The following is a 27,382-nucleotide window of genomic DNA, read 5'->3' on the forward strand; positions in this document are numbered from 1 at the left end:
CACCTGCAGTGGGGCCTGGCACTTACAGGTACTTAGATTTGTTACAGGAATGCATGAGAAAACACGTGGCTTTGAAGTTCACACTTTCCACAATGCAGCCTGATTGTGTTAGTGCCTCAGCAGCTCATCAGATACTATTACTGAAAGCTTCCAAGGTGCAGGTGTCCAGCTCAGGTGTTCTCAGAGATCTATACCAAAGGACTGACTGTAAGATCATAATGTCAGGACCAAGCTGGGTCAGCACTATAGTGACCTATCATCCAAGGATGCTGTGAAAGGGGCCTGGGGAACCAGGAGACCTGTAACAAAGGGGGGGGGGGTATGGAGGGGACAGGCACTGTGATGCAGAAGTGTAAGCTGCTGCTTGGGATGCCTGCATCCTGTATTGGAATGCCTGGGATTGAGTACCGCCTGGGTTCCTGCTGCTCACATGAGAGACCTGGACGGAGCTCCTAGATGGTTGGTTTTGGTCTAGTCTAGCCCAGCCCTGGCTGTTGTGGGCACTTGTGGATTTTGGGAGAGATCTTTTTCTCTTTTCTCTTCCTTTGCCTTTCCAGTAAATTAAAACAAAAACAAAAACAGGCCAGCACCGCAGCTCACTAGGCTAATCCTCCGCCTGCGGTGCCGGCACACCGGGTTCTAGTCCCAGTTGGGGCGCCGGATTCTGTCCCGGTTGCTCCTCTTCCAGTCCAGCTCTCTGCTGTGGCCCGGGAAGGCAGAGGAGGATGGCCCAAGTGCTTGGGCCCTGCACCCCATGGGAGACCAGGATAAGCACCTGGCTCCTGGCTTCAGATGGGCGCAGCGCGCCGGCTATAGTGGCCATTTGGGGGATGAACCAATGGAAGGAAGACCTTTCTGTCTCTCCCTCTCACTGTCTAACTCTGCCTGTCAAAAAACAAAACAAAAACAAAAACAAAAACAAAAAAACACCAAAAACAAAAAAACCATACAGGTTTTCTAGCACCTGCCAGCCAAGCCCCTCTTGGCTGGCTGGGAAGGCTACTGTGGGAGGATCTCTCTTTCCTCTCCATCTATGTAAGTCTAGTGAATGAAGGAGACAGCTTCTAGTACACAGAAGGGGAAGGCCACCAATCCTGTTTCTTCATTCCTATACCCGATCCCTCTCTCTCTCTCTCTCTCTCTCACTCACACACACACACACACCCACACACCCCTTATGAACTTCAAGGCCCTGTCTTACTTGTCTATTGGAAGACCCAGCCAGAGAGGGCTGCTTGGACAGCATGACTTTCAGATCAGCAGCACCTCTAACTCAGTACGGACCCTGGGTTAAATTACACAGAACCTCAATGACACTGCCTGCCAAATGGGCGTGATTTTCCCCTTCGTTCTGGATGCAAGAGGACTCGAGGAGGTGAGAGTGTAAGCAGCTGCCTGGAAGAAGTACTGAACAAATGCTCATGGGACTTCAACTTGGCTATTCCAAACACGCACTGAAAAGACAGGAACGTTTCTGTGAAACTGATTCACTCAAATACCTTCAGCTTCTTTAGTTCAAACTGATGATGCTGTAAAGAACGCTCGCACTCATTTCTGCTCTCTTTAAGGGCTGCATTTTCTTGCTTCAGTTCTCTCTGCAAGTTGAGAAAAACACATATGAAGAAGGAAGACCTTAACTACCACAGTCCACAGTGTTCTGCACAGCCCTGGCTCTCTGACATGGTGCCTGTGAAAGGCCTTTTTTCTTGTTATTGCAGGGGTGCGAGAAGAGAATGCCAAGTAGGGTGGGAAAGAGCGAACCACTTGAAAAACTCCTCACAAGAAGGAATGAGGAACATGACCTCTGAGACCATGGGTCAGGACACAACCGTGGAAAGGGAGAGGCCATTAGGGAGGAACAATGTGAAATTCAGAAAGACAAAAGGCAGAACTCAGAGCAATGGCCACAAAGCACAGGAAGTTCTGTGGGCCTAAGGAGAAAGAAAATGCATCTGTCTGGAGTTCTCGGTGCTCACTGGAAGGTAAGCACTGCTCTAACAAGCAGGGAGGCCCAGCGAGGTTACACCAGCCAAGCCTGGGGCAGACGGAGCTGTGCGGGGGCCTGGTGCCCTCGGGGCCTCCCTGCACTCTTTCTTCACTCACCATGCCATGCTCTGCAGCTGTCTGGTCAGCGGCCCGCGCTTGCTCCAGAGCAGTGATCTGGGCCTCAAGGGCGTGGGTGCGCTCTGCGTACTGCTGCTCCAGGGCCAGGGCCTGCTGCTGCATGCGGCTGCTCTCCTGGCTTGCAGCGGCCTGTAGGCATACCAGAGGACAGCCAGTCATGGGGACAATGGTTTTCAGAGACAGCCTTATTCTGATGACCCAAAGATGGGTGTCTGCCCTGGGGCCAACGTTATGGTGAGCAGGTTAAGCCACTGGCTGCAATGCAGGCATCCCATACTGGCATGGGTTCAAGTTCTAGCTGCTCCACTTCCAATTCAGCTCTCTGCGATGGCCTGAGAAAGCAGTGGAAGATGGCCCAAGTGCCTTGGTCCCTGTACCCATGTGGGAGACCCAGCCCCAGCTGTTGCAGCCATCTGGGCAGTGAACCAGCAGATGGAACATTCTTCTCTGAATCTTCCTGTCACTTTGCCTTTCAAATAAATAAATGAATCTTTAAAAAGAAAAGAAAAGAAAAGAAACCGGGCTCCTTCCTGACAACTCTGGCCCTGGTGTAGCTGAGGATCTGTCTCCTGCTTCTGGTCCTTGGCCTGTCGTGGGAGGTGGAATGTGGCGCAGGCCTGGATGCCATCATTCCTTGGGGTGAGTGGGGACAGCACCGGGCTAAGCCCATCCTCTGTCACAGGCTTCGGCTGCTGCTACTCAGTGCCACCACTTCCACAGTGAAGCCAGGCACTGCTATTCGGAAAAGGTGGTCCTGCTACCGACTGCCTGGGAGACTGTCAATGCTTCTGGGTGGCCCAGTCCTCCCACGCTGGCTTTCTCTACTGAATGACGATGATGGCACACGCCTCTTGCTTATGCTGTAAGGACTGACTACAAACATGTGTACAGCCTTAGCATAATGCCTGGCCTGGGCAAGCATAAAATTAATGCTGGCTGCTTTTATTTCTCTGGCTTCTAACTTAGCACTCCACCCGGGGCTAAGCCGCTGCCATCTCCACACACCTGTTCTCCATGCCTCTGATGCAAGCTGAGCTTGACTGTTTTTGGAGGTACCATCCCTAACAGCCCTCGAGCTGGGCTGGGCTTGAAGGCCAAGTGTAAGGTGGATAGTGCCAGTCAGTCCAGTTCCCTGGGGAACTTGGGCCCCCAGGAAATCTTTTTTTTTTTTTTAAGGTTTACTTTATTTATTTGAAAGAATTACAGAGAGAGGTAGAGACAGAGAGAGGTCTTCCATCTGCTGGTTCACTCCCCAGCTGGCTGCAACGGCTGGAGCTGCGCCAATCTGAAGGCAGAAGCCAGAAGCTTCTTCTGGGTCTCCCACGTGGGTGCAGGGGCCCAAGGACTTGGGCCATCTTCTGCTATCCCAGGCCATAGCAGAGAGCTGGATTGGAAGAGGAGCAGCCGGGACTCGAACCGGCACCCATATGGGATGCCGGCGCTTTAGGGCAAGGCTTTAACCTGCTGCGCCACAGTAACAGTCCTAGCCCCAGCAAGTCTTGACTCCCTCTGCCTGCTGTTGCCTCTCTAAGGTCAGGTCCAGAGATGGTGGCAGATGATGGAAGGCATCAAAGGAAAACATCTGAAGTAACCACTCACCAGCTCCTGGATCTGTGCTTCCTGGGCGGCCATGATGGCCCTGCTCTGCTGGAGCTTCTCCTGGGAGGCCTGCAGGGTCAGCTCTAGGTCCTTCACCTGCGGGACAGAGCATTCCTTCTGTTCAAGTGGCGCTGAAGGGAGTAACCCAGGCTTCAAAATGCAAATCAATCCAAATAATGAAACAGGTGCATCACAGCCAAGATGTCCAATGAGAAAAAAGATACCTGTACGTCTAATATTATAAAAACTAGCATTCTAATGTCTTTCAGTTAGCCATTTCTAATTTATTTATATTTTATTTTTAATTTTTATAAAGATTTAATTTTTTGAAAGTCAAAGTTAAGGGGGATGGGGGGGGGGAGAGAAAGAGAGAGAGAATGAATGAGAATCTTCCATCTGCTAGTTCAATCCCCAAATGGCTGTAATGGCCAGGGCTGGAGCAGGCTAAAGCCAGGAGCTTCATCCAGGTCTCCCATGTGGGTACAGTAGCCCAAGCACTTGGGCCATCTTCTGCTGCTTTCCCAGGTACATTAGCAGGGAGCTGGATCGAAAGCAGGGCAATCAGGATTCAAAAAGATGCCCATATGGGATGCTGGACCTGTAGACAGCGGCTTAATCCACTACACCACAGCACTGGCCCCATCCAATCATTTTTCAGATGACTTTTCAACTTTGTGTATAGCTTTAATAAAACAATGTAAAACTTTGTATTTTTCCCCCTCAAATTTCCTTCTGTGTCCCAGTTTCATCTTGAAACCTTATATTATTTCCGCAAAGAGTGTTCCATAATTTCTGATCCACTTGTCTGTTGTACGGGCCCTTAATTTCCATTCTGTCTAAAAATAACGCAGTTAACATCTTCACACAGAACTTCTTGACCTTCAAACAGTCTCTCCAAAGTGGGATTACTGGGGTCGGCACTGTGGCATAGTGGGTTAAGTCTCTACCTGCAATGCTGGCATCCCATATGGGTGCTGGTTGGAGTCCCGGCTGCTCCACTTCTGATCCATGCTAATGCACCTGGGAGAGCAGCAAAGGGTGGCCCAAGTCCTTGGGCCCCTATACCAACATGTGAGACCTGGATGAAGCTCCTGGCTCTTGTCTTCAGCCTGACCCATCCCTGGCCATTGTGATCCTCTGGGGAGTGAACCAGTAGACAGGAGATTTGTCACTCTTTTAAATAAATAAAATAAATCTATAAAAAATGGGATTACCGCTTAAAACACAAATTTAGGTTTTATTCATTCCACAAAATCTGACTACATTAGACTACCTCCTGGTGCTGTATTGGGGCACGAGGTTGGCACAGCAGGATAAACATGCCAGCCCTTAAGGAGTCACTGTCCAGTACTGAGCAGGACCTGGGACCTGGCCCACAAAGGTGGTATTTTTATCTGACTCATGCTATCTTTACCAATTTCTCTTACAAAGCCTTCATGTTTACGGAATTAGCCTAACTTTGGGAGCTTTACTATTAAGTCATAAACACAGGGAAGGCTGTATCTTGGTAAAGGAGAGACAGACACCAAAGGAACAGATATTTTTAAGGCTTAGGTTTCTTACATATATTCAAACATAAGATTTAACTAAAACAGCTTTGTGAGAAAAGGGTTACTATTTTCATAGAGAACAGTCAGGTTACTTGTCCATGGTCACACATTTTAGTAGTGGGAGAGCCAGAACTAGCAACAATTTTTAAAATTTTTTTGAGCTCAGAAAACATCCACCTAAATATCAATTTAGAGACAGTGCTTAAGAAAGAGATCCTCAGAAAGTTAAGCAGAGTTACCCCAAGACATAGTGTCCTACTACTTAGTGTACACCCAGGAGAAAAAACACAGATCCACACAAAAGCTTCGTGCGCTACTGTTCACAGGAGCAGTGTTTATAATACCAAAAGGCACAAACAACCCAAGTGCTTATCAGTGGATAAGTGGGTAAACAAGAGGTGCTACACACACACAACGGGCTATTACTCAGCCTCCAAAGGGAATGAAATTCTGACACATGCTAAAATAGAAACACTACAAATACTGTGCTAGGTGAAACAAGACAGACAGAAAAGGACAAATATTGTATGATTCCCCCTTTCTGAGGTACCTAGAGTACTCAAATGCATAGACAAAAATCAGAATGGTGGATGCCAGGGACTAGGAGTAAGAAGGGGGAGTTACTGTTTTAATGAAGGTAGAATTTCAGTTCGGGACGATAGAAAATTTCTGGAGATGGAGAGTGACAATGGTTGTACAACAATGTGAGTATACTTAATCACAGTGAATTGTAAACTTAGAAATTATTAAAGTGGTAAATTTTATGTTATATATATTTTACTACAGTAAAAAATCATAAAGTATATTCTGAAATAGTTAGAACTGAACTATAATAAAATTCTTGAGAAAAATAGTTACAAATACATTTATCAGAAAATAACTATTTTAGAAATGAACTAAGCATTCAATTCAGAAAATTAGGAAAAAAATGAAGCAAATTTAAATAGGAAGAAAATAAAGAATAAAAATTTCAGGTGAAATCAAAGGCTTTTTCTTTCAAAGGATTAATGAAATAGTTCAGGTATTGCAACCTTTTTATGTAAAGAGCCTGTCTTTTTCTTTTTTAATTAACTAATTTATTTGAAAGGCAGAGTTACAGAGAGGCAGAGGTAGAAAGAGAGAAGTTTTCCATCCATTGATTCACTCCCCAAATGATTACAACTGCCGGAGCTGGGCTGATTCGAAGCCAGGAGCCAGGAGCTTCTTCCGGGTCTCCCACACTGGTGCAGGAGCCCAAGCTTTAGGGCCATCCTCTACTGCTTTCCCAGGCCATAACAGAGAGCTAGATCGGAAGTGGAACAGCTGGGACTCGAACCAGTGCCCATATGGGATGCTGGAACCGCAGGCAGAGGATTAACCTACTGCGCTACAGCGCTGCCCCAGCCTGTCTTATACTCTTTGTCACAACTACTCAGTTCCGCCACTGGAGCATCTACAATTTGTAAATGAATGGGCATGACTTTTAACTACACTGACACTGAGGGTCAGCTGGCCCAATCATAAGACAGACTTCTGGCAAGATTAATCAAGAAATAAATGCAAAATACAGAAATAATGGAATATAATATAGGTTAAACATTGTATCTTACATACTGTTAGAGAAAAATATAATGTTAAGAAATTTATGTGCCAGGGCAGGTCTTGTGGCACAGTGGATTAAGTTGCCTCTTGTGCATCTGGTAATAGAATGCCAATTCAAGTTCCGCTATTCCACTTCTGATCTAGTCCCCTAATGTGCGTGAGAAGCAGAACATCAGGGCTTAAGCATATGAGTCCCTGCCACCCCTGTAGCAGACCTGGATGGAGTTCTTGGATCCTGGCTTCAGCCTGGCTCCACCCATGAAGGGAGTGAACCAAGGAAGCAAAGATCTTTCTCTGCCTTTTAAATAACTAAATCTAAATTTAAAAAAACTATTATATGTGAATAAACTGGAAAATGAAGATAAAATGAAGGGCCCAGTGCTGTGGCGCAGTGGGTTAAAGCCCCAGCTTGCAGCGCCAGCATCCCATATGGGCACCGGTTTGAGTCCTGACTGCTCCTCTTCGGATCCAGCTCCCTGCTAATGCCTCTGGGAAAGCAGTGGAAGATGGCTCAAGCCCTTGGGCCCCTGCACCCAAGTGGCAGACCTGGAAGAAGCCCCTGGCTCCTGCTTTGTATCGGCTCAGCTCCAGCTGTTGCGGCCATTTGAGGAGTGAACCAGTGGATGAAAGACCTCTCTCTGTCATTCTCTACCTTCCTCTGTAACTGTCTTTCAAATAAATAAATCTTTAAAAAATATAAAATGAATCAACTATAAAATAAAAACGTCAACTTAGCTAAAAAAGAAAGAGGGGCCGGCACTGTAGCATGGTGGGCTAAGCCTCCGCTTGTGGCGCCAGCATCCCATAATGGGTGCTGGTTCATGTCCTGGCTGCTCCTCTTCTGATCCAGCTCTCTGCTTATGGCCTGGAAAAGCAGTAGATGGCTGGAGTGCTTGGGACCCTGTACCCGCATGGGACATCTGGAAGAAGCTCCTGGCTCCTGGCTTCAGATTGGCCCAGCTCCAGTCACTGTGGACACTGGGGAGTGAACCAGTGGATGGAAGACCTTTCTGTCTCTCCCTTTCTCTGTCTGGAAATCTGCCTCTCAAATGAATAAATAAATCTTTAAAAAAATAGAAAACTTAAGTGTAATATGTAGGAAAGACTGAAATGTTAATGAAAGATCTCTTTCCCCAAAAAACTGCAGGCCCAGATGGTTTTTATAGGCTTATCCTACCAAATTTATATGGGTATTAATTTTGAATAACATTTTTTAAAAATTTTTTTGACAGGCAGAGTGGACAGTGAGACAGAGAAAGGTCTTCCTTTGCTGTTGGTTCACCCTCCAATGGCCGTTGTGGCCGGTGCACTGCGGCCGGTGCACCGCGCTGATCCGATGGCAGGAGCCAGGTGCTTATCGTGGTCTCCCATGGAGTGCAGGGCCCAAGCACTTGGGCCATCCTCCACTGCACTCCCTGGCCACAGCAGAGAGCTGGCCTGGAAGAGGGGCAACCGGGACAGAATCCGGCGCCCCGACCGGGACTAGAACCTGGTGTGCCGGCCCCGCAAGGCGGAGGATTAGCCTAGTGAGCAGCAGCGCCAGCTCAATTTTGAATAAATTGTATCTTAATATAAATTGCTTTGGAAAAAGAAAGCACAAAAGCTGCCCAGCTCCTTTTTCTAAGGCTGGTGTAGCATGAGTCTAAAACTAGATAATTATAAGCCCATTCAACTTATAAATGCAAATCTAAAAATTCCAAGTAAAATATTAGCTAATCAAATTCAGACATTCATTACAAATTTCATACATCAAGAGGTTAATTACCATAGAAATGGAATACAGTGATGGTTCAGCATCAGAAAATCTGCTAATATAATTCACTGAATTAACAATCTAAAGGAAAAAGTATGATTTTTTAAATTCATGAAAATGAAAGCATTTGAGGGACCAGCACTATGCCACAGTGGGTTAACGCCCTGCCTGAAGTGCCGGTATCCTATAGGGGTGCCAGTTCGAGACCTGGCTGCTTCTCTTCCCATCCAGCTCTCTGCTATGGCCTGGGATAACAGTAGAAGATGGCCCAAGTCCTTGGGCCCCTGCACCCACGTGGGAGACCCAGAAGAAGCTCCTGGCTCCTGGCTTCGGACCAGTGCAGCTCCAGCCGTTGCAGGCATCTGGGGAGTGAACCAGTGGATGAAAGCCCTCTCTCTCTCTCTCTACCTCTCTCTGTAACTCTGTCTTTCAAATAAATAAAAAAATAAATATTTTTAAAAAAATAACAAGAAAATGAAAGCATTTGAAAAGAGTTCTATGTAGTCATGATTTAAAAAAAAAAAAAAAAAAGAAATCAGCAAACTGATAGGGAACCTCCTTATCTCAGTAAAGATTAAATACCAAAAGCCAACTTCAAATTTTATAGCAAACAAAGAAATCTCAGGCACATTCCTTTTAAGACTGAGAACCTGGGGAGAGCATTACGGCAGCGGGGTAAGCTGTCTGAAACCTCGGCAGTCCGCACTGGAGTGCCATTTGAATCCAGGCTCTTCTTCTGATCCAGCTTCCTGCTAATGCACACTCTGGGAAGGCAGCAAGTGATGGCCCTAGCACTTGGGTTCTGGCCACCCACATGGGGAAAGCCAGATGGAGTTCCAGGCTCCTGGTTTGGCTTCAGCCTGGCCTAGCCCTGGTTGCTGTGGACATCTGAGGAGTGAACCAGTAGATGGAAGATCTCTTTCTCTTGCTCTCTGTTGCTCTTCTTTAAAAAAAAAAAAAAAAAAAAAACAACAAAAACAAAAAAGACTGGGAACATTACAAGGCTGCTCACAATCACTGATTAATTGATTAATATGGTACCAGAATCCTTGCCAACACTACAGAGACAGAAAGAGGTATAAGCAGTGGAAAATTGGAGGTCATAACATAAGATAAAGTTATCATTATTTGGCCAGCGCTATGGCTCACTAGGCTAATCCTGCGGCGCCGGCACCCTGGGTTCTAGTCCCGGTTGGGGTGCCGGTTGCTCCTCTTCCAGTCCAGCTCTCTGCTGTGGCCGGGGAAGGCAGTGGAGGATGGCCCAGGTCCTGGGCCCTGCACCCCATGGGAGACCAGGAGGAAGCACCTGGCTCCTGGCTTCAGATCGGCGCAGCACGCTGGCTGCAACGCACTGGCTGTAGCGGCCACTTGGAGGGTGAACCAATGGAAAAAGGAAGACCTTTCTCTCTGTCTCTCTCTCACTGTCTAACTCTGCCTGTCAAAAATAAAATAAAATAAAATATTATCATTATTTATGGATGATATGTCTATCTGCCAAAGGAAAACAAAAAAAATTACACAATATTAGAGTAAGACAGTTTCACAGGAGTACACTGAAGATTCAAGATCAAAGAAAAATAGCACTTCCCTAGAATAAATAGAAATAACTAATTAAAAATATAATTAAGAATAAGACAGGGCCAGAGTTCTGACACAGCAGGTTAAGCTGCCGCCGGTGATGCTGGCATCCCATATGAGTACTGATTTGAGTCCCAACTGCTCCACTTCTGATCTAGCTTCCTGTTAATGCTCTTGTGAAAGTAGAGGAAGATGGTCAAAGTTTCTGGGCCCTTGCTACCCATGTGTGAGACTGGATGGAGTTTTGGGCTCCTGCCTTCAGCCTGGCTCAGTCCTGGCTGTTGTGGTTACCTAGGGAGTGAACCAGCAGGTGGAAGAACTCTGTCTCTCCCTCTCTTTGTAACTCTGCCTTCCAGATAAAAAAAATCTTAAAATAAAACAAAAAAAAGAAGAAGACAACATCAAAATATTAATACAAACTTTAAAGTTTCAAAGAATTTACCAAGAAAATAACACATCAGGAAAAACGTGAAGTTTTAATAAAGGACACAGAAATGAATCTGAATGAATGAAATTTATTTACATTTTTGGAAGGAAATACTCAGTGTTATAAAAATGATAATTACCTATAGTTAATGTATATATATAATGCAATCTCAATAAAAATTCAAGCTGAATTTTTTAGGAACTTAAAAACCGTAAAACTTTAATGGCCCATAAAGTAAAGACCTTATGGGAAACCAAGATAAAGTACAGACAAAACTAGCGTAACAACAACATTGTAGGGTCTGCACGCGAGCAGACAAGGAGACGGGAGGAGTTTATTAGAGGATGCACAGGCAAACTCATGTACAGGACACTTCATACAGGACTCGGCAGTCTGGGCCGTCCAAGTGGAAAGGATAGGCTGTTTACAAGACGGTGCTGAGCAACACGAAGCAAAGTAAAGCTAATCAGCACTAACCCCAAAGGCTGTGTGAGCATGGATTATTAGAGATTTGGTATGTAAAGGACACAATTATAAAGTAAAGTGAAAAAAATGTACAAGTTGATCTATATGACTGCGGAGCAGGGCTGGATTGATTAAATGGAACTTCAAACCACAAGCAAAAAGATCAATGACTCTGACTACGTGAAACAGCAATTTCTGTTTAATTCAGGGTACACGGATGAAGGTGACACACTGGCTCAGGACTGAAATGAACAAAGGATTAGGAACTAGAATATAAACTGAAATCTTACAAACCAAATAAGAATAGATTAAAACTTCCAAAGAAAACAAATCAAAAATATTAATGGGCAACTTCAAAGATTGACAGGCACATGAAAAGATGGTTAAACTCATTAACTATAAAATGCAAATTAAAGCAATGAACTATTACTACATATTTATTAGCTGGCAAAAGCTAAAAGCTAGAAAATGCCAATGCTAGAAAAGGCTAAGAGGCAGATTTAGGAATCCTCACGTTTGCAGGAGGAGAGCCTGGTGGTGCACCCTTTCTGGGAACAATCTTGTCCTACCTGGTCATTTTAGGGTATACACAATTTCTTCTTCTTCTTCTTTTTTTTTTTTTTTTTAAAGATTTACTTACTCATTTGAAAGGCAGAAGGACAGAGGAAGAGGGAGAGAAGATCTTGCTACAATGCCTGTACCTCTTTCTTTCTTAAAAAATGCTTAAAAGTTTTTATGCATATATTAAAATATCTATCTATCTATCTATCTATCTATCTGAAAGAGAGAGGGGGAGAGAGAGAAAGATCTTCCATCTACTGGTTCACTCCCCAAATGACCACAGTGGTCAGGGCTGGCCAGGCTGAAGCCACGAACTTTATCTGGGTCTCTCATGTGGTTGGCAGGAGCCCAAGTACTTGGGCCACCTGCTGCTGCTTTTCCTAGGCCATTATTAGGGAGCTGGTTGGAGATGGAGCAGCCAGGACTTGAACTGGTGTTCATATGGGATAACAGCATTGCAGCTGGTGGCTTAACCCATTACACCATGCCAGTCCCTTAAAAAAATTTTTTTTTTAAATTTACTTGAGAGACAATGGAGGGTAAGTGGGGGAGATGGATGGATGGATAGATGGATGGATGGATAGATATGTATGTAGGTAGGCAGGGAGGTAGACTGATTGAATGATTGATAGATATTGTATCTGCTGGTTCACTGCCCCAGTGCCTGCACAGCCAGGGTTTAGCCGGAGCAGAAGATAGGAGCTGGGAAACGATTCTTGGTTTCCTATGTGGGTATCAGGGACTCAACTGTGTAAGCCATTGCTGCTGCCTCCCAGGGTAGCAGGAACCTGGAATCAAGAGCCAAAGCCAGGATTTGAAACTTTTTTTTTTTTTTTTACAGATAGAGTTAGACAGTGAGAGAGAGAGAGAGAGACAGAGAGAAAGGTCTTCCTTCCGTTGGTTTACTCCCCACCCCCCAAATGGCCACTACGGCTGGAACTACACCGATCTGAAGCCAGGAGCCAGGTGCTTCCTCCTGGTCTCCTATGCGGGTGCAGGTGCCCAAGCACTTGGGCCATCCTCCACTGCCTTCCTGGGCCACAGCAGAGAGCTGGACTGGAAGAGGAGCAGCCGGGACAGAATCCGGTGCCCATAGGGGAGGCCAGCGCCTCAGGTGGAGGATTAGCCAAGTGAGCCACAGCGCCGGCCCCTGAACCTGGGTACTCTTGATAAGGGATGAGGACATCCTAACTGGTGTCCTGTAACTGCTAGGCCAAATGCCCATTCCTACATGTATCTTCCACCATTCTTAAGGAGAAAGGATGGGCTATTTATTGGAGTGGAATCTGTGGGGGCAGGAAAAAGAAAACAGTCTAAATATTTAGTATGTAGCAGGTAACTACAAAGTAAAGCAGGTTGGCACAATGAAGTGGATATAGTCTGAAGATACAGAAGCTGGCCGGCGCCGCGGCTCAGTAGGCTAATCCTTCGCCTTGCGGGGCCGGCACACCAGGTTCCAGTCCCGGTCGGGGCGCTGGATTCTGTCCCGGTTGCCCCTCTTCCAGCCCAGCTCTCTGCTGTGGCCAGGGAGTGCAGGAGGATGGCTCAAGTACTTGGGCCCTGCACCCCATGGGAGACCAGGAGAAGTACCTGGCTCCTGCCATCGGATCAGCGTGGTGCGCCGGCCACAGCGCACCGGCCGCAGCGGCCATTGGAGGGTGAACCAACGGCAAAGGAAGACCTTTCTCTCTCTGTCTCTCTCACACTGTCCACTCTGCCTGTCAAACAAACAAACAAACAACAAAAAAAGAAGATAGAGAAGCTGAAAGTAACAGAGAAGACATACCTATAAGTATATCATTTTCATCCTTTAAAAACACAGACACATAAGCCAATGTTAACCAACTTTAAGGCAACTCTATAAAAAAAGGATCTGTATTAACCACATTATAATGGTTTCCTCCTTTCTATGGGAGGGAGAGCAATGATGGTAAAAAGGGAATAAATAATTAAGAGAATAACTTTGGGGCAGATGTTGGGCACAACAGGTCAATCAGTCACCAGATACCCGTATCCCATATTAGAGCACCAAGTTGAGCCCCAGCTACGGTACTTCCTATCCAGCTTTCGACCAATGTGCCTGAGAGGCAGCAGAAGATGGCTCAAGTTCTGGGGTAGCCATCCAAATGAGACCTGGATTGAGTTCTGGGTTTCTGACTTTGGAACAGCTCAGAAGATTCATGCCCCTGTATTTGGGGAGTGAAGCACCGCATGGAAGATAATCTCAATCCCCCTCCCTTCCTCTCCCTCTCACACACACACACACAGAGACATATTTTCATTCTCTTTCTCCCTTTTGAGCAGATGAAAATAAAACTTATTATTATTATTTTTTTTACAGGCAGAGTGGACAGTGAGAGAGACAGAGAGAGAAAGGTCTTCCTTTGCCGTTGGTTCACCCTCCAATGGCTGCCGCGGCCAGCGCGCTGCGGCCGGCACACCGCACTGATCCAATGGCAGGAGCCAGGAGCCAGGTGCTTTTCCTTGTCTCCCATGGGGTGCAGGGCCCAAGCACCTGGGCCATCCTCCACTGCACTCCCTGGCCACAGCAGAGAGCTGGCCTGGAAGAGGGGCAACCGGGACAGAATCCGGCGCCCCGACCGGGACTAGAACCCGGTGTGCCGGCGCCGCTAGGCGGAGGATTAGCCTAGTGAGCCGCGGTGCCGGCCATAAAACTTATTTTTTAAAAAAGATTTATTAATTTATTTGAACATCAGAGTTACACAGAAAGAGGGAGAGAGATCTTTCACCTGCTAGTTCACTCCCCGGATGGCCACAATGACTATGCTGGGCCAGGCCAAAGTCAGGAACCCTTAGCTTCTTCTGGGTCTCCCGTGTGGGTGCAAGGGCCCAAGCACTTGGACCATCTTTCACTGATCTCCCAGGCCACAGCAGAGAGCTGAATTGGAAATGGAGCAGTCAAGACTCAAAACTGGTGCCCATATGGGATGTCAGCTCTGGAGATGACAGCGTAACCACTACGAACAGCTCCAGGCCCACAAATAAACATAAAAAAAAAAAAAAACAAAAAAAAAACTTTTTGTGGAACCATGATTATAATGGGGCAAGAAAGACACAGATGACTAATTCAATCCTGTGTAAGATTAAAAATAAAATAGTTTTGTCAAATGGAAAACCTCCGACCAAGGGGATTCTCAGGGGCCGGTGCTACAGCTTGGCGAATAAAGCTGCTACTTGCAGTGCCAGCATCCCACATGGTGCTGGTTCATGGCCCAGGTGGCTCCACTTCTGATCCAGCTCCCTGCTAACGGCCTGGGAAAAATAGCGGAAGATGGTCCACGTGCTTGGGCCTCTGCTAATGACCTGGATGAAGCTTCTGGTTTTTTTATTTTTTTATTTTTTTTATTTTTTTTTTATTTTTGACAGGCAGAGTGGACAGTGAGAGAGAGAGAGAAAGGTCTTCCTTTTGCCGTTGGTTCACCCTCCAATGGCGGCCGCTGCAGCCGGCGCACCGCGCTGATCCGATGGCAGGAGCCAGGATCCAGGTGCTTTTCCTGGTCTCCCATGGGGTGCAGGGCCCAAGCACCTGGGCCATCCTCCACTGCACTCCCTGGCCATAGCAGAGAGCTGGCCTGGAAGAGGGGCAACCGGGACAGAATCCGGCGCCCCGACCGGGACTAGAACCCGGTGTGCCGGCGCCGCAAGGTGGAGGATTAGCCTATTGAGCCACGGCGCCGGCCCAGCTTCTGGTTTTGGCCTGCCCTGGCCCCAGCCATTGCAGATGTTTGGGAACAAACCAGCAGACAGAAGATCTCTATTTCTCTCTCTCTCTCTCTGTGTGACTCTTTCAATCAATCAATAAATAAATCTTAACAAAACAAAACAGGGATTCTCAACCACACCACATCATTCAGCCAGGTTATCACCCAAGCACAGGAAACATAGGGAGTAAGATCAGTACCCGACTCTCCAATTCACCAACGGCACTGGCCTGGCTGCTTCTGGCTGCCAAGAGCTGCTGTCTGGTATCCTCCAAATTCTGCTCAGCAAGTGTTTTCTGTAAGTTGAAAGAAGAGTAAAAGAAAACAGTCATTTCTCCATTGCCTAAGTATTCACTGTATCTACAACATACTCATACAATGATTTATGCTGGGCCCAAGGGACATAAATATGCTAAAAAAATAAAAATTCCAGCTGAAGGGTAGGCTTTATAGCACAGCAGGTTAAGCTGCTGCTTGCAACACCCTCATCCCATCTGGAGTGCTGTCTTGAGTCCTGGCTACTCTGCTTCCCATCCAACTTCCTGCTAATGCATCCTGGGATGCAGTAGGTGATGGCCCAAATACTTAGGTCCCTATAGCCGAAATGGTTGTGGCCCAGTCCTGGCTGTTGTGGACATTTGGGGAATGAAGCAATGGATGGAAGACCTCTCTCTCAGTTGTTCTATCATATAGATGAAAATAAATAAACATTAAAAAAATCCAGCTGAGGGGCCATCACTGTGGTGGAGAGGATGGCCCATGTGCTTGGGCCCCTCATCCATGCAGGAGACCCAGAAGAGGTTCCTGGCTCCTAGCTTCGGCCTGGCCCAGCCCTGGCCATCGCAGCCATTTGGGAAGTGAACCAGTGGATGGAAGATCTCTCTCTCTTGCTCCCTCTCTCTGTCTCTGCCTTTCAAATAAATAAATAAACCTTAAAAAAATCCAGCTGAGATATAATTCACATATAATATACACATAAACTTGACATAGTCCCTGACCTTGAGGCTGGGGCAAAAGACTAAGAAAACAATTACATAATGGAGTGTAAGAATTGCCAGCAAAGAAGGAGCACAGGGGAAGTGGGAAGCTTCTTGATTCACACAGGGGCTAGGAAAACACCATGAACCATGGGAATGTATACGAACAGCCTGCTACAACCAGGAAACTACAACTCCACAGAAGACAAAGAGATGATGGGTTTAGGTCAACAAATGAGACTAGAAAGTTAAGCAAAAGGGTCAGGTTGTAAGAGGATTTTTTTAATGTTACAAAAAAGAGTTTGAACATGATTTTATAGGCGACATTTTTCCAAGGGGCGCCTTCCACATTCTGGCACTAGACTGACCTGGGTGGTCATTAAACTAAAGGCCTTTCTCAAGGGCTACTGAAATCAGAACTCCTGGAGACAAGGCCGAGATCCAGATTTTAAACAAATTCCCTAAGTAACTCCACACACACAAGACAGTAACAGTAATGATGGCACAACAATAATTACTATAACACTAATAGCTGACCTTTCATGACGTCGAGACTTTACTATGTTCCAACCATGATTCTAAGCACTTCACATACTGTAATTCATTTACTCCTAACAATCCTGAGTTTGGTGCCACAATAAAAACAAACAGAGTAAGATAAAGTTACTTGCTCTAAGTCATAAGCTGGTAAGTAAAAGAAACAAAATATAAACATAGACATTTATTCTAGAAATCAACTTATAATGCAGAAACACATTCTACTCACTGGAGATTGTTTAAGGGACACGTGGAAGATGTTTAAGGGACTGAAATGGTTAGAAATGCTGTTTAGGAAGATGAGACTGGCAGTGAGCTTGGAAGACCGTGGCAGGGGCGAATAAGGAGATTGGTGCTGGAAACCCCTGAAGAGTAATAATGGTGGTGGAGATGAAGGGGGAGACACACACACTTTATGAGAGGCGGAGAGGCAAGGGGAGACAGTGAGAGCAAGCACGGGAGAGCAGGCACTCTCATCTACTGGTTCACCACCCAAAAGTTACCAATGGTCCTAGAGTTGGGGCCAAAGCCAGGAGCCAGAACTCGATGTAGGTCTCCCATGTGGGTGGCAGGGACCCAATTACTTGAGCTAAGACTGCTGCTTGAGATGGAGGTTATTTAGATGAAACTGAAGACTGAAACTGAGGGTCTAATCTAGGAAGAGCCTTTGATTTTGTTACTTTTGTCATGGTGAAGCCCATCATCCGGATACAAGGAGGAGGGGTGGAATGTGGGCAGATGACAAGCTCAGATCTGATGAGAAAATTCACCTACAACACTGCAAGGAAGCCAGCCCACTGAGCCTCCCCCAGCTAAGGAGAAGAAGCTGCCCAAAATAACTCTTGCTCATGCCAAAGGGCAGATGGTGATGACTTCCCCATGCCAATGCAGAGCACAACAGAGGGAAGAACCGGCAGTGCAGTCGGACAAAGCAGCCCAAGTGCTACCTTGCTAACTGTTCCGATTTCTGAACAGCTCTCCCCTTCTCTGGAAAAAGGCATGTCATACACAGGGGACATTCAGGCTGTTTTTGATGCAAGCTGAAAAACTGAAAGTTAAAGACAGCTCTCTTCTCACTAAGCTGCTTGCTGTCATCCAGCTCTGAAACTCTAAGACTGACAAATCACAGGAGTTACACCTTCCCGACACCGGTGGCTCAGAGTGAAAGTTACCTCTTTCAGGAGTTCTTGTAAATGCTCCTCCCCTGATAAGTTCAGTTCCAGTCTCTTCTCCAAGGATCCGACCTTCTCTTGCAAATGTGTGATGAGTCTGTCTTTGTCTTGAGTTTCAGCAGTGACCTGTGGGTGAATGCAGCAATCACACTACACTTCAAGCCCTCTCTTGTTCCCTTCTGATCTCATCATGGGCCAGTTGGTTTCCCCCCAGTCTCCAGATAATCAGGGGTCCAGAACGACACTTTGAAAGCTGTTGTTTAACAAATATTTATCATATGGCCCAACAATTTCATTCCAAAATATTTCTCAAAATAGATGAAAATATATGCCACACAGATATGTACATGAATGATCATAGCTGCTTAATTCGTGCTAGCTAAAAACTGGGAAAAACCTAAGTCCATCAAAGATAAACAGAGAGAAAAGAAGAGAAAAACAGATAAATAGATAATGTTGTATATCCAAAGAAAGGATAACTTAGGACTCAGCAATAAGAAGAAATGAACTGTACACACAGCAACAAGTAACTCTGAAAAGATAACTCTAAATGAGAGAGGCCAGACACGAGAGCACGCCAATGGTGTGACCCCATCTGTACGGAACTCCAAGGGAAGACAACGGCAACTGCAGGGACAGAAAGCATCAGTGGTTGTCAGGAGCTGAGGGTGGGGACCGACTGGAATGAGCACTGGGGAAGCTTTTTTGGGGTGATAGAAACATTCTATATTTCTTTTTAAAAGATTTATTTATTTTCAAGATTTATTTTATTTATTTGAAAGACAGAGTTACAGAGAGAGGTAGACACACAGAGAGGTCTTCCATCCACTGGTTCACTCCCCAGATGGCCGCAATGGCCGGAGCTGCGCCAATCCGAAGCCAGGGGCCAGGAGCTTCCTCCGGTCTCCCATGTGGGTGCAGGGACCCAAGGACCTGGGCCATCCTCCACTGCCATCCCAGGCTGTAGCAGAGAGTTGGATCAGAAGAGGAGGTGTTGGGACCAGAATTGGCGCCCATATGGGATGCCGACACTTCAGGCCGGGGCTAATTTAACCCGATGAGCCACAGCGCCGCCCCTAAAGATTTACTTTTATTTGAAAGACAAAGTTACAGGGGCCAGAGCTGTGGTGCAGTGGGTTAAAGCCCAGGTCTGAAGCGCCAGCATCCCATATGGGCGTCGGTTTGAGTCCTGGCTGCTCCTCTTTCAATCCAGTTCTCTGCTATAGCCTGGGAAAGCAGCGGAAGATGGCCCAAGTCTTTGGGCCCCTGCACCCACGTGGGAGACCCAGAAGCAGCTCTGGGCCCCTGGCTTCGGGTCGGTGCAGCTCCGGCCATTGCGGCCATCTGGGGAGTGAACCAGTGGATGGAAGACCTCTCTCTGTGTCTCTCTCTCTGTAACTCTTTCAAATAAATAAAATAAATTAAAAAAATAGTTACAGAGAGAAGTAGAGCCAGAAAGAGAGAGAGAGAGAGAGAGAGAGAGGGAGGTCTTCCATCCATTGGTTCATCCCCAAACTGACGCAATGGCCAGAGCTTCTTTTGAGTCTCCCATGCACATGTAGGGCTCAAAGACTTGAGCCATCCTCCATTGCTTTCCCAGGCCATAGCAGAGAGGTGGATCAGAGGAGCAGCAGCTGGGACTAGAACCGGTGCCCACATGGGATGGCGGTGCTTCAGGCCGGGGCTTTAACCCACTGCGCCACAGCGCCAGCCCCATTTTGTATCTCAACAGTGGCAGTCATCCTACGAGTGTACATGTCTCAAAACTCCCCATATGGCACCCCAGAAAAGTACGCCATTTCATTGCACATAAATCAGACATCATCAAATTGACTTAAAAAAAATAGAAAGAAGCCTCCTTAACCTGGTAAAAATCTACAGAAAATAAAATTTGTTGGGCAAACACTGGAAATCAAGAACAAAACAAAGGTGCCTTTTTTTTTTTTTTTTTTTTTTTTTTGACAGGCAGAGTGGACAGTGAGAGAGAGAAAGGTCTTCCTTTGCCGTTGGTTCACCTTCCAATGGCCGCCGCGGCCAGCGCGCTGCGGCCGGCGCACCGCGCTGATCTGATGGCAGGAGCCAGGAGCCAGGTGCTTTTCCTGGTCTCCCATGGGGTGCAGGGCCCAAGCACTTGGGCCATCCTCCACTGCACTCCCTGGCCTCAGCAGAGAGCTGGCCTGGAAGAGGGGCAACTGGGACAGAATCCGGCGCCCCGACCGGGACTAGAACCCGGTGTGCCGGCCCCGCAAGGCGGAGGATTAGCCTAGTGAGCCGCGGCGCCGGCCCAAAGGTGCCTATTTTTACAAACTGTGTTCAGTGCAGGACCTGACATCTTAGCTAACAGAATAAGGCAAGGGAAATAAAGTGTAAGAAGCAGAAAGAAACAAATGTCATTATTCACAGATAGGAACTCTAATAATAGAGGAATCTACAGATTATTACACTTAAGAACTAATAAACTATTCAAAAGCACGTATGTTAAACTAATAGCATTTCTATATGCCAAGACAAATACAAAAAGCAATTTTAAAAGTTACATAATTTACAGGCTCTAAAAAAAAAAAAGTGGGCAGACGTTGTGGTGTAGTGCATTAAAGCCTAAGCCTACAGTGCCGGCATCCCATATGGGCATGAGTTTAAGTCTGGCTGTTCCACTTCCAATCCAGCTCCCCGCTAATGCACTTGGGAAGCAGCAGCAGATGGCCCAAGTCCTTGGGCCCCTGCATCCATGCGTGAGACCCAGAAGAAGCTCCTGGCTCCAAATCGGCTCAGCTCTGGCCGTTGTGGCCATTTGGGGAGTGAACCAGCGGATGGAAGACCTCTCTCTCTCTCTCTCTCTATCTCTTTCTGTAACCCTGTCTTTGAAATAAATAAATAATTTTTTTTAAAAAAGCACCTAGGAATAAATTTAACAATATATAAATGTTTATGGAGAAAATTATAGATCCTTATAGAAGTTCTTATCTTACTGTAATTTCTACCATGTATTTTATAAATATTATTTATCTACTCAATACTAACAAGGACAAGAAAGAAAAACCCTAAGTCCAAATTTCAGTTCTTCACACTAAAACTGCCTGTGATACAGTGCTCCTGGAGCCCACGACAGATGCAGGCAGCCACCTGCTGTTCACACCAGAAACCCAGAATCACCTGCTACCTCAGTTCTCTTAGGGGCCCCAAGACTATTACATTAGCAAGTTCACCAGACTTTTCAAAATTTCTTAGTTACCTCCTCATCACTGTTATATTCACCAACGCTCTTTGTCAAAGCTACCATCATGTTACAGTCGGACAACTGCAAAAGCTTCCTAACTCCTAACAAGCCAAGAAACCCACTTCTCTCCCTCATTCTGTGTATCATTGTTCTGGCTTCCTTCTAGCTCCTTGAATGTGCTACTCCTTTCATTTGCCTGATGGCTTTGGTTCATGCCGTGCCCTGCTTGTAACCCTCTCCTGTCACCCCTTCCTCTCTGGCCTCAGCAGTACACCAGGTGTTACTTCCTCAAGACAAGTGTTTGGTGACTCTAAGACCAGAAGGCATCTGAGACCCTGTAATAGGATACCACAGCACCTTGCAGTTTCCCTCAGAGCATTCCCCACAATAATTACATATTTATGTGATTGCTGACTAATGTCTGACTTCCTCTATAGGCCACACGCACCACAAATTCAAGGGCGGTGTCTGTTTTGCTCAGCATAGCATTTCTAACACCTAGCCTAGCACACAGGATTCCTCAATTAAGATCCTTAGAATGAATGAGGGGCATTACTGTGACTAGTCTGGATTTCCCTGAGCCTCTTTTTTTCTGATTGTAACAAGGACGATGGTTCCCACTGTTATCAAAGGGTTCTCCACATCTCAAAGTTGTGTGTCTGTCCTCACCCTTCACTATTCAAACGGATTCTGTATCCTTCTGCCTTCTACTGTCCCACCCATTCATGACCTGTCCAGTTCGTCCAGGAAGATTTCTCCCACCCATGGGCTAGAAAGGCACGCCCTCGATGGCATACTTTTTGCATGTGAAAAATCTAGTTCCCTTATTTGGAATTTGCTATTTGTGGATTTTTTTCTTGTGTTTACTGGTGGTTTGTGTTCTGTAATAAAACTGTATGTCTTTGAGGGAAAATAACTGTATGTGTCCAGATTTTAAGTTCACTGAGGGTAGGAGCCTTGTATACAGTCATTCATTCATACAAAACTATTTTACTGGGTATTCCGTACTGTGAAGTGACAAACTGCAGTAGAACAAGCATGAGTTTTCAGGTAAGACAAGGAATATAACCTGTCTTGGTTCCTTTTTAGGTACCTGGAAGTATGACAATACTTAGCTGGAAGGGGTACTTATACTTCTATTTGCACAAAAATTATTGCACTGTAATCATGCGGTTAACTTGCTTCACTTGAGATTAGCACTTCTCAAGAGAAGGGTGATGGGAAGGATTAGATTTTCAATGAATAAACGATGCTGCTGGCATTGAGAACCCAGCATCCAGGAAAGCTAAATGCTTTGCAATCAAGGGATAATCACAAAATATAAACTATTCTGCTCAAAATGCCAGTACGTAGCATGTCACCAAGAAATACCATTTATACTCAATACTACTATATCACTCTCTATATTCTCAGAACTCAGCACATGCCTAGAGCAGAAGGACAAGAGATGTCAATCAGATGAAAAAACAAATGAGAATGATAGCACCTGATTATGTGCTCTGGAACAAAATGGACTAGAGCCAAGTGTGTCAAAGGTGCAACTCTGGCCACATCAACCATGACTTATGTTTTCTCCTGTTTAAGTTCCATCATGTGGTACTTTAAAGACATATCTGAGTAGGCCAAATGGAGTGCTTTAACAATCTGTTAGAACAATGCTGATGTCTGTTATGCAACCCTTGTTCAGCTGTGTGGCCATTTCCTTCTGAGTGTAATCTGGCTGCAGAAGTAGGGCAATGTGGGTTCCATGAGAAACATACTCTCAGCAATTACCTTGAGGATGAAGTTTGTGAGATTTTGTTTTGACCACATTCATGGACTTCTGGGAACCCAGGTCTACTCTCTGTACTTCACTTACCTTTTGCAAATCAATGGAAAGCTGCTGAATGAATGCTTGGAGCTCTTGTTCCTTTTGTTCCAGGGCTGTGATCTTATTTTCTGCACCTGCTTTTGAAGCTGTCACATGATCTCTTCATTGAAAGAAAGCAGACAATGAACAAATTTGGCTATCTCATCTATGACACACTTCCACAGGAAAATACAGATGATTCCTTGTATGTCAGGACTGCAAACATTATCAGCCACAGGAAGGTTATAAATGAAAAACACTTCTTGGCTCTCTCTGAAGCAGAAGTCCAAAGATAAAAAGTCCACCCAGGTTTAAGCAAGAAAACTGATCTGTCTTTGCTCACTCAGCAAGTTAAAACTAAAACGTTACTGACTTGCTCAGTAGGGTTGGAATGGTTCTGAGCCGGGGCAGGTGAAGGGCAGAGAGGGTGAGGGTCAGGGTGGGGGATCCTGAAACTGTTTGACAAGTCCAGACGCCTTTGCCAGCACTGAGATCAGCAAGTGTTGCTGCGAGCAATGGGGAAAGGTGGGTGGGCTACGGCCAAAGCTACACTAACACCTCTTCCCAAGCGCCCCACAGACCAAGCAAGAACCTCTGCTCTTCCAGCGTTGAGTAGTGTCTCTGCAATTCTTCCAGCTTCTGGCTTAAGTCTGATGACATCTTATGGGAAGTCATCAACTCTTCCTGGGTGCGAGTAAGTTCTCTGGTTCGTGCCTCCAACTCTTGCTCCATTTTCCCCAGACTTTCTTCTTTTGTTAAAAGCTGACACAAAAACAAACAGTTTCACTAGGCTACTGCTAAGAAAGAAACACTACAAAATAATCCAAGGGGCTAAGAAAGAAACACTACAAAATAATCCAAGGGGCCAGTGTCGTGTAATAGCAGATAAAGCCTCTGCCTGCAGGGTGGGCATCCTGTGTGGGTGCTGAATTGAGTCCCAGCTGCTCTGCTTCCAATCTAGCTCCCCTGCTGATGGTCTGAAAAGACAGTGGAGGATGGCCCAAGTCTTTGGGCCCCTGCACCCACGTGGGAGACCCAGATGAAGCTCCTAGTGCCTCGCTTTGGCTTGGCCCAGCCCCAGCCATTGTGGCCATTTGGGGAATAAACCAGTAGATGGAAGATTTCTGTCTCTCTGTGTCTCCTTCTCTGTAACTCTTTCAAATAAGTAAATGAAAAGAAGGAAGGAAGGGAGGGAGGGAGGGAGGGGGAGGAGAGGGGAAGAAGGGAGGGAGAGAGGAAGAAGGAAAGAAAGGGAAAGAAAGAGGGTTGACGTCACAGTGGGGCTGGGGAAAGGGCGCTCGACCGCGCTCCGGGCGTGAGGTTGCGGTTCCTGGGGTCGCCGGGCTCTGCGTAGGGTTAAGGTTAGTAGAAGGCAAAGCTTGGAAGTGACCTCCTGCCGGGTGCGCGGTGGGGCCCCCCCGCGCGCTGCTGAGCCGCAGGCGTTGGCCGCGGCCCCGGGCAGGGGGCTTTGGTGCCTGCGTCTGCGGATGCAGCAGGCTCAGCGCAGCTGCTTCCCAGGGCCTCGCGGCGGTTGGGAAGTGCAGGTACAGAGCGGAACCCCGGCCTCCCGGCCGCGGGGCGCCGCACCCCAGGGCCCGCACTCAGCGGCTTCAGGGACTTTCCACTACTATTAGTGGTCGCCGAGGGGAGGGCGGGTGCCCCAGCGAGATTCATGGATTCTTTTCCTTAGTTCAGTATAGAAATAAAAAGCCGGGAAACAATTTGCAAAGAGCAGAAACTTTGATTGGCAAGCTACAGAAAAAGCGTGTGGTCCGAGAGGAGACCCAGCGGGGACACGCTTTGAGGAAGCGTCCAGGGTTTTTAAGGCATTGCTGTCTGTTCCTTGGGTCGTTTGGGGGTTTCACATAGGTATGGTGATTGGCCTGGGGCTCATGGAAATGGGGGGGGGTCTCTTGGAAACAGCCCAGTTCCCCTGTGGGCTCAGCCCCTTCTCTGCCAGCTCTGGGCGGGAGACTGCAAGCACCCGGAAGGTGGGATTCAGGGCAGCACAGTTAGTGGGGGCGGCCGCAGCTCTGGAGACAGGCTGTGCAGCCGCAACTGCGACCTGCTGTGCAGGACACTGTCCCTGAGTCTGGGGGGCCCACACCCCAAGTACCAAGACGTCCCTCCGTGCAGACCACGCGTTTCTCGCGTTTTACTCTGTAAGTGGCACAGTGGCAGTAAGTGGACTTGATGTGCAGCCAGCTCCACTGCATGGCTCAGAGTTTATTAATCATTTTTAACTGCAACTCTATTCTTTCATGAAGAAAATTCTCAGTAAATTAAGAGAAGGGTAAATCTTTAGGGGGGGGCACACTGTGGCGCAGCAGGTTAATGCCCTGCCCTGAAGCGCCGGCATCCCATATGGGCGCCAGTTCATGTCTGGGCTGCTCCTCTTCTGATCCAGCTCTCTGCTATGGCCTGGGAAAGCAGTAGAAGATGGCCCAAGTCCTTGGGCCCCTGTACCCACGTGAGAGACCAGGAAGAAGCTCCTGGCTTCGGATCAGCACAGCTCTGGTCATTGCTGCCAATTGGGGAGTGAACCAGCAGATGGAAGACACCCCCCCCCCCCGCCACGTCTCTCCTCTTTGTGTAACTCTTTCAAATAAATAAATCTTAAAAATAAAAAAATAAAAAAAAAAAAAAAAAGAAAGGGAAAGAAAGAAAGGGAAAGAAAGGGAAAGAAAGGAGGAAGGAAGGAAGGAAGGAAGGAAGGAAGGAAGGAAGGAAGGGGAAGGGAGGAAGGGAAGGAGGGAGGGAGGGAGGGAAGAAGGACTAAAGATTGTTAACTGAGTAATGATTAAAATAAATTTGAATGAATGAACAGCCAAACATTTCAAGCATTTTTGTGGGTTTAAAAAGGGGCTTATTACCCAGCACTTAAGAAACGGAGGGTCTGGTGCTGTGGCTTAGCGGGTAAAGCCATTACCTGCAGGGCCGTCATGTCATATGGGTGCCAGTTCAAGTCCTGGCTGCTCCATTTCCAGTCCAGTTCCCTGCTAATGTGCCTGGGAAAGCAGTGGAAAATGGCCCAACTGCTTGGGCCCCTGCACCCACATGGGAGACTCGGAAGAAGCTCCTGGCTCCTGGCTTCAGATCACCCCAGCTCTGGCCGTTGTGGCCATTTGGGGAGTGAACCAGCAGATGGAAGATCTCACTCTCTCTGCAACTCTGCCTTTCAAATAAATCAATAAACCTTTTTTTAAAAAAAAGAGGAAGAGAGACCTGAGCTTCTGTATTCACCCTGTCTCATGGGTGGGGGGGAGGGGAGGGAAGGAAATACATTTCAAACAGAATTTTCTCATTTTAATAAATTAAAAACACACATATGACTAGTATCAGTGACTACTGGGGTACGTTTATTAGAAATTAGGGATTAATAATTAACAAACAAGAGTAAATAATCATGTCTTTATGTTTGGCTTATGAAACAAAAATGTAAACATACCATGTGCTTTACTTTACTTATTTCCTGCTGCTGGAACCCCTTTAATTCATCCATCTCATCTCTTCTTTGGAACAGATTCAAACTCTGGTTCTTCACTTCCTGTAACTGAGCTGTCAGAAGCCTTTTTTCCTATTTGGAAGAAAAGGACATCAACTCAGGCAATTAAACCACTAGGAATCAGCAGTTAGTGTGGGCATTTGGCCTTGTGGTTGATACATTCAGGTCCACATCAGAGCTCCTGAGTTTGATACCTGGCTGTGGCACATAACTCCAGCTCCCTGCTAACGCAAACCTTGGAAGGCAAGTAGTGATGGCTCAAGCAGCTGGGTTCCTGCCACCCACATGGGATAACTGGACTGAGTGCTCAGCACCCAAATTTTGCTCCGGCCCAGCCCCAACCAATGTGGGCATTTGGAGAGTGAAATCAGTGGACAGAAGATCTGTCCTGTCTCTCTGCCACCCTTTTAATACATACAAACATAAAGAATCCTTTTATAAAGATGTTTTAAGTGATAATTATTCATAAGAAAAACAACAGCAGCAATTATTTAAACCTTTAAAGTTCTTAAGTCTGCTTAGCAATTTCAGACACACATTTTACATGTCTAGTCTTAGATTAAATGGGCTGAAAACATCAATAACTGGAGCTACACAGAATCCCTCCTCCAGTGCTGACAAATGCTTTTAAGTAGAACTGAATTCAGTTAGCAAGTTAAAAAAATCAGACATATCTAATGTGAGTTACAATTTACTTAATGATAGCTTTTTTTTTTTAAAAAAAAAAGATTTATTTTATTTACTTGAAAGAGCTATAGAGAGAAG

General features: G+C 46.4%; 1 protein-coding gene across 13 annotated transcripts in view; it reads right to left on the reverse strand.

Annotated features, from left to right (window-relative positions):
• The window catches only part of GOLGA1 (golgin A1), a 69,401-nt gene that overhangs the window by 20,832 nt on the left and 21,187 nt on the right, over window positions 1-27,382 (reverse strand). For 9 of the 13 annotated variants that reach the window (XR_016211979.1, XM_089302531.1, XM_008273323.5 and 6 more), the window contains 8 exons: window positions 26,561-26,689; window positions 23,705-23,874; window positions 23,122-23,233; window positions 18,047-18,172; window positions 15,561-15,656; window positions 3,724-3,819; window positions 2,104-2,253; window positions 1,500-1,595 (listed from right to left, as the gene is read on the reverse strand). Coding sequence is in view for 11 of the 13 variants with exons in the window: in XM_089302531.1 (XP_089158657.1) it covers window positions 1,500-1,595; window positions 2,104-2,253; window positions 3,724-3,819; window positions 15,561-15,656; window positions 18,047-18,172; window positions 23,122-23,233; window positions 23,705-23,874; window positions 26,561-26,689 (975 nt within the window). In the remaining 2 variants the exon portion in view is untranslated. The remainder of the gene's footprint in view (window positions 1-1,499; window positions 1,596-2,103; window positions 2,254-3,723; window positions 3,820-15,560; window positions 15,657-18,046; window positions 18,173-23,121; window positions 23,234-23,704; window positions 23,875-26,560; window positions 26,690-27,382) is intronic. The other 4 variants (XR_016211996.1, XM_070056808.2, XM_070056802.2 and 1 more) reach the window with 1 other exon arrangement.

The sequence above is a fragment of the Oryctolagus cuniculus genome, chromosome 1 (genome assembly GCF_051225735.1).
Source record: "Oryctolagus cuniculus isolate XC-2025 breed Fujian yellow rabbit chromosome 1, ASM5122573v1, whole genome shotgun sequence".
NCBI lineage: Eukaryota > Metazoa > Chordata > Mammalia > Lagomorpha > Leporidae > Oryctolagus > Oryctolagus cuniculus.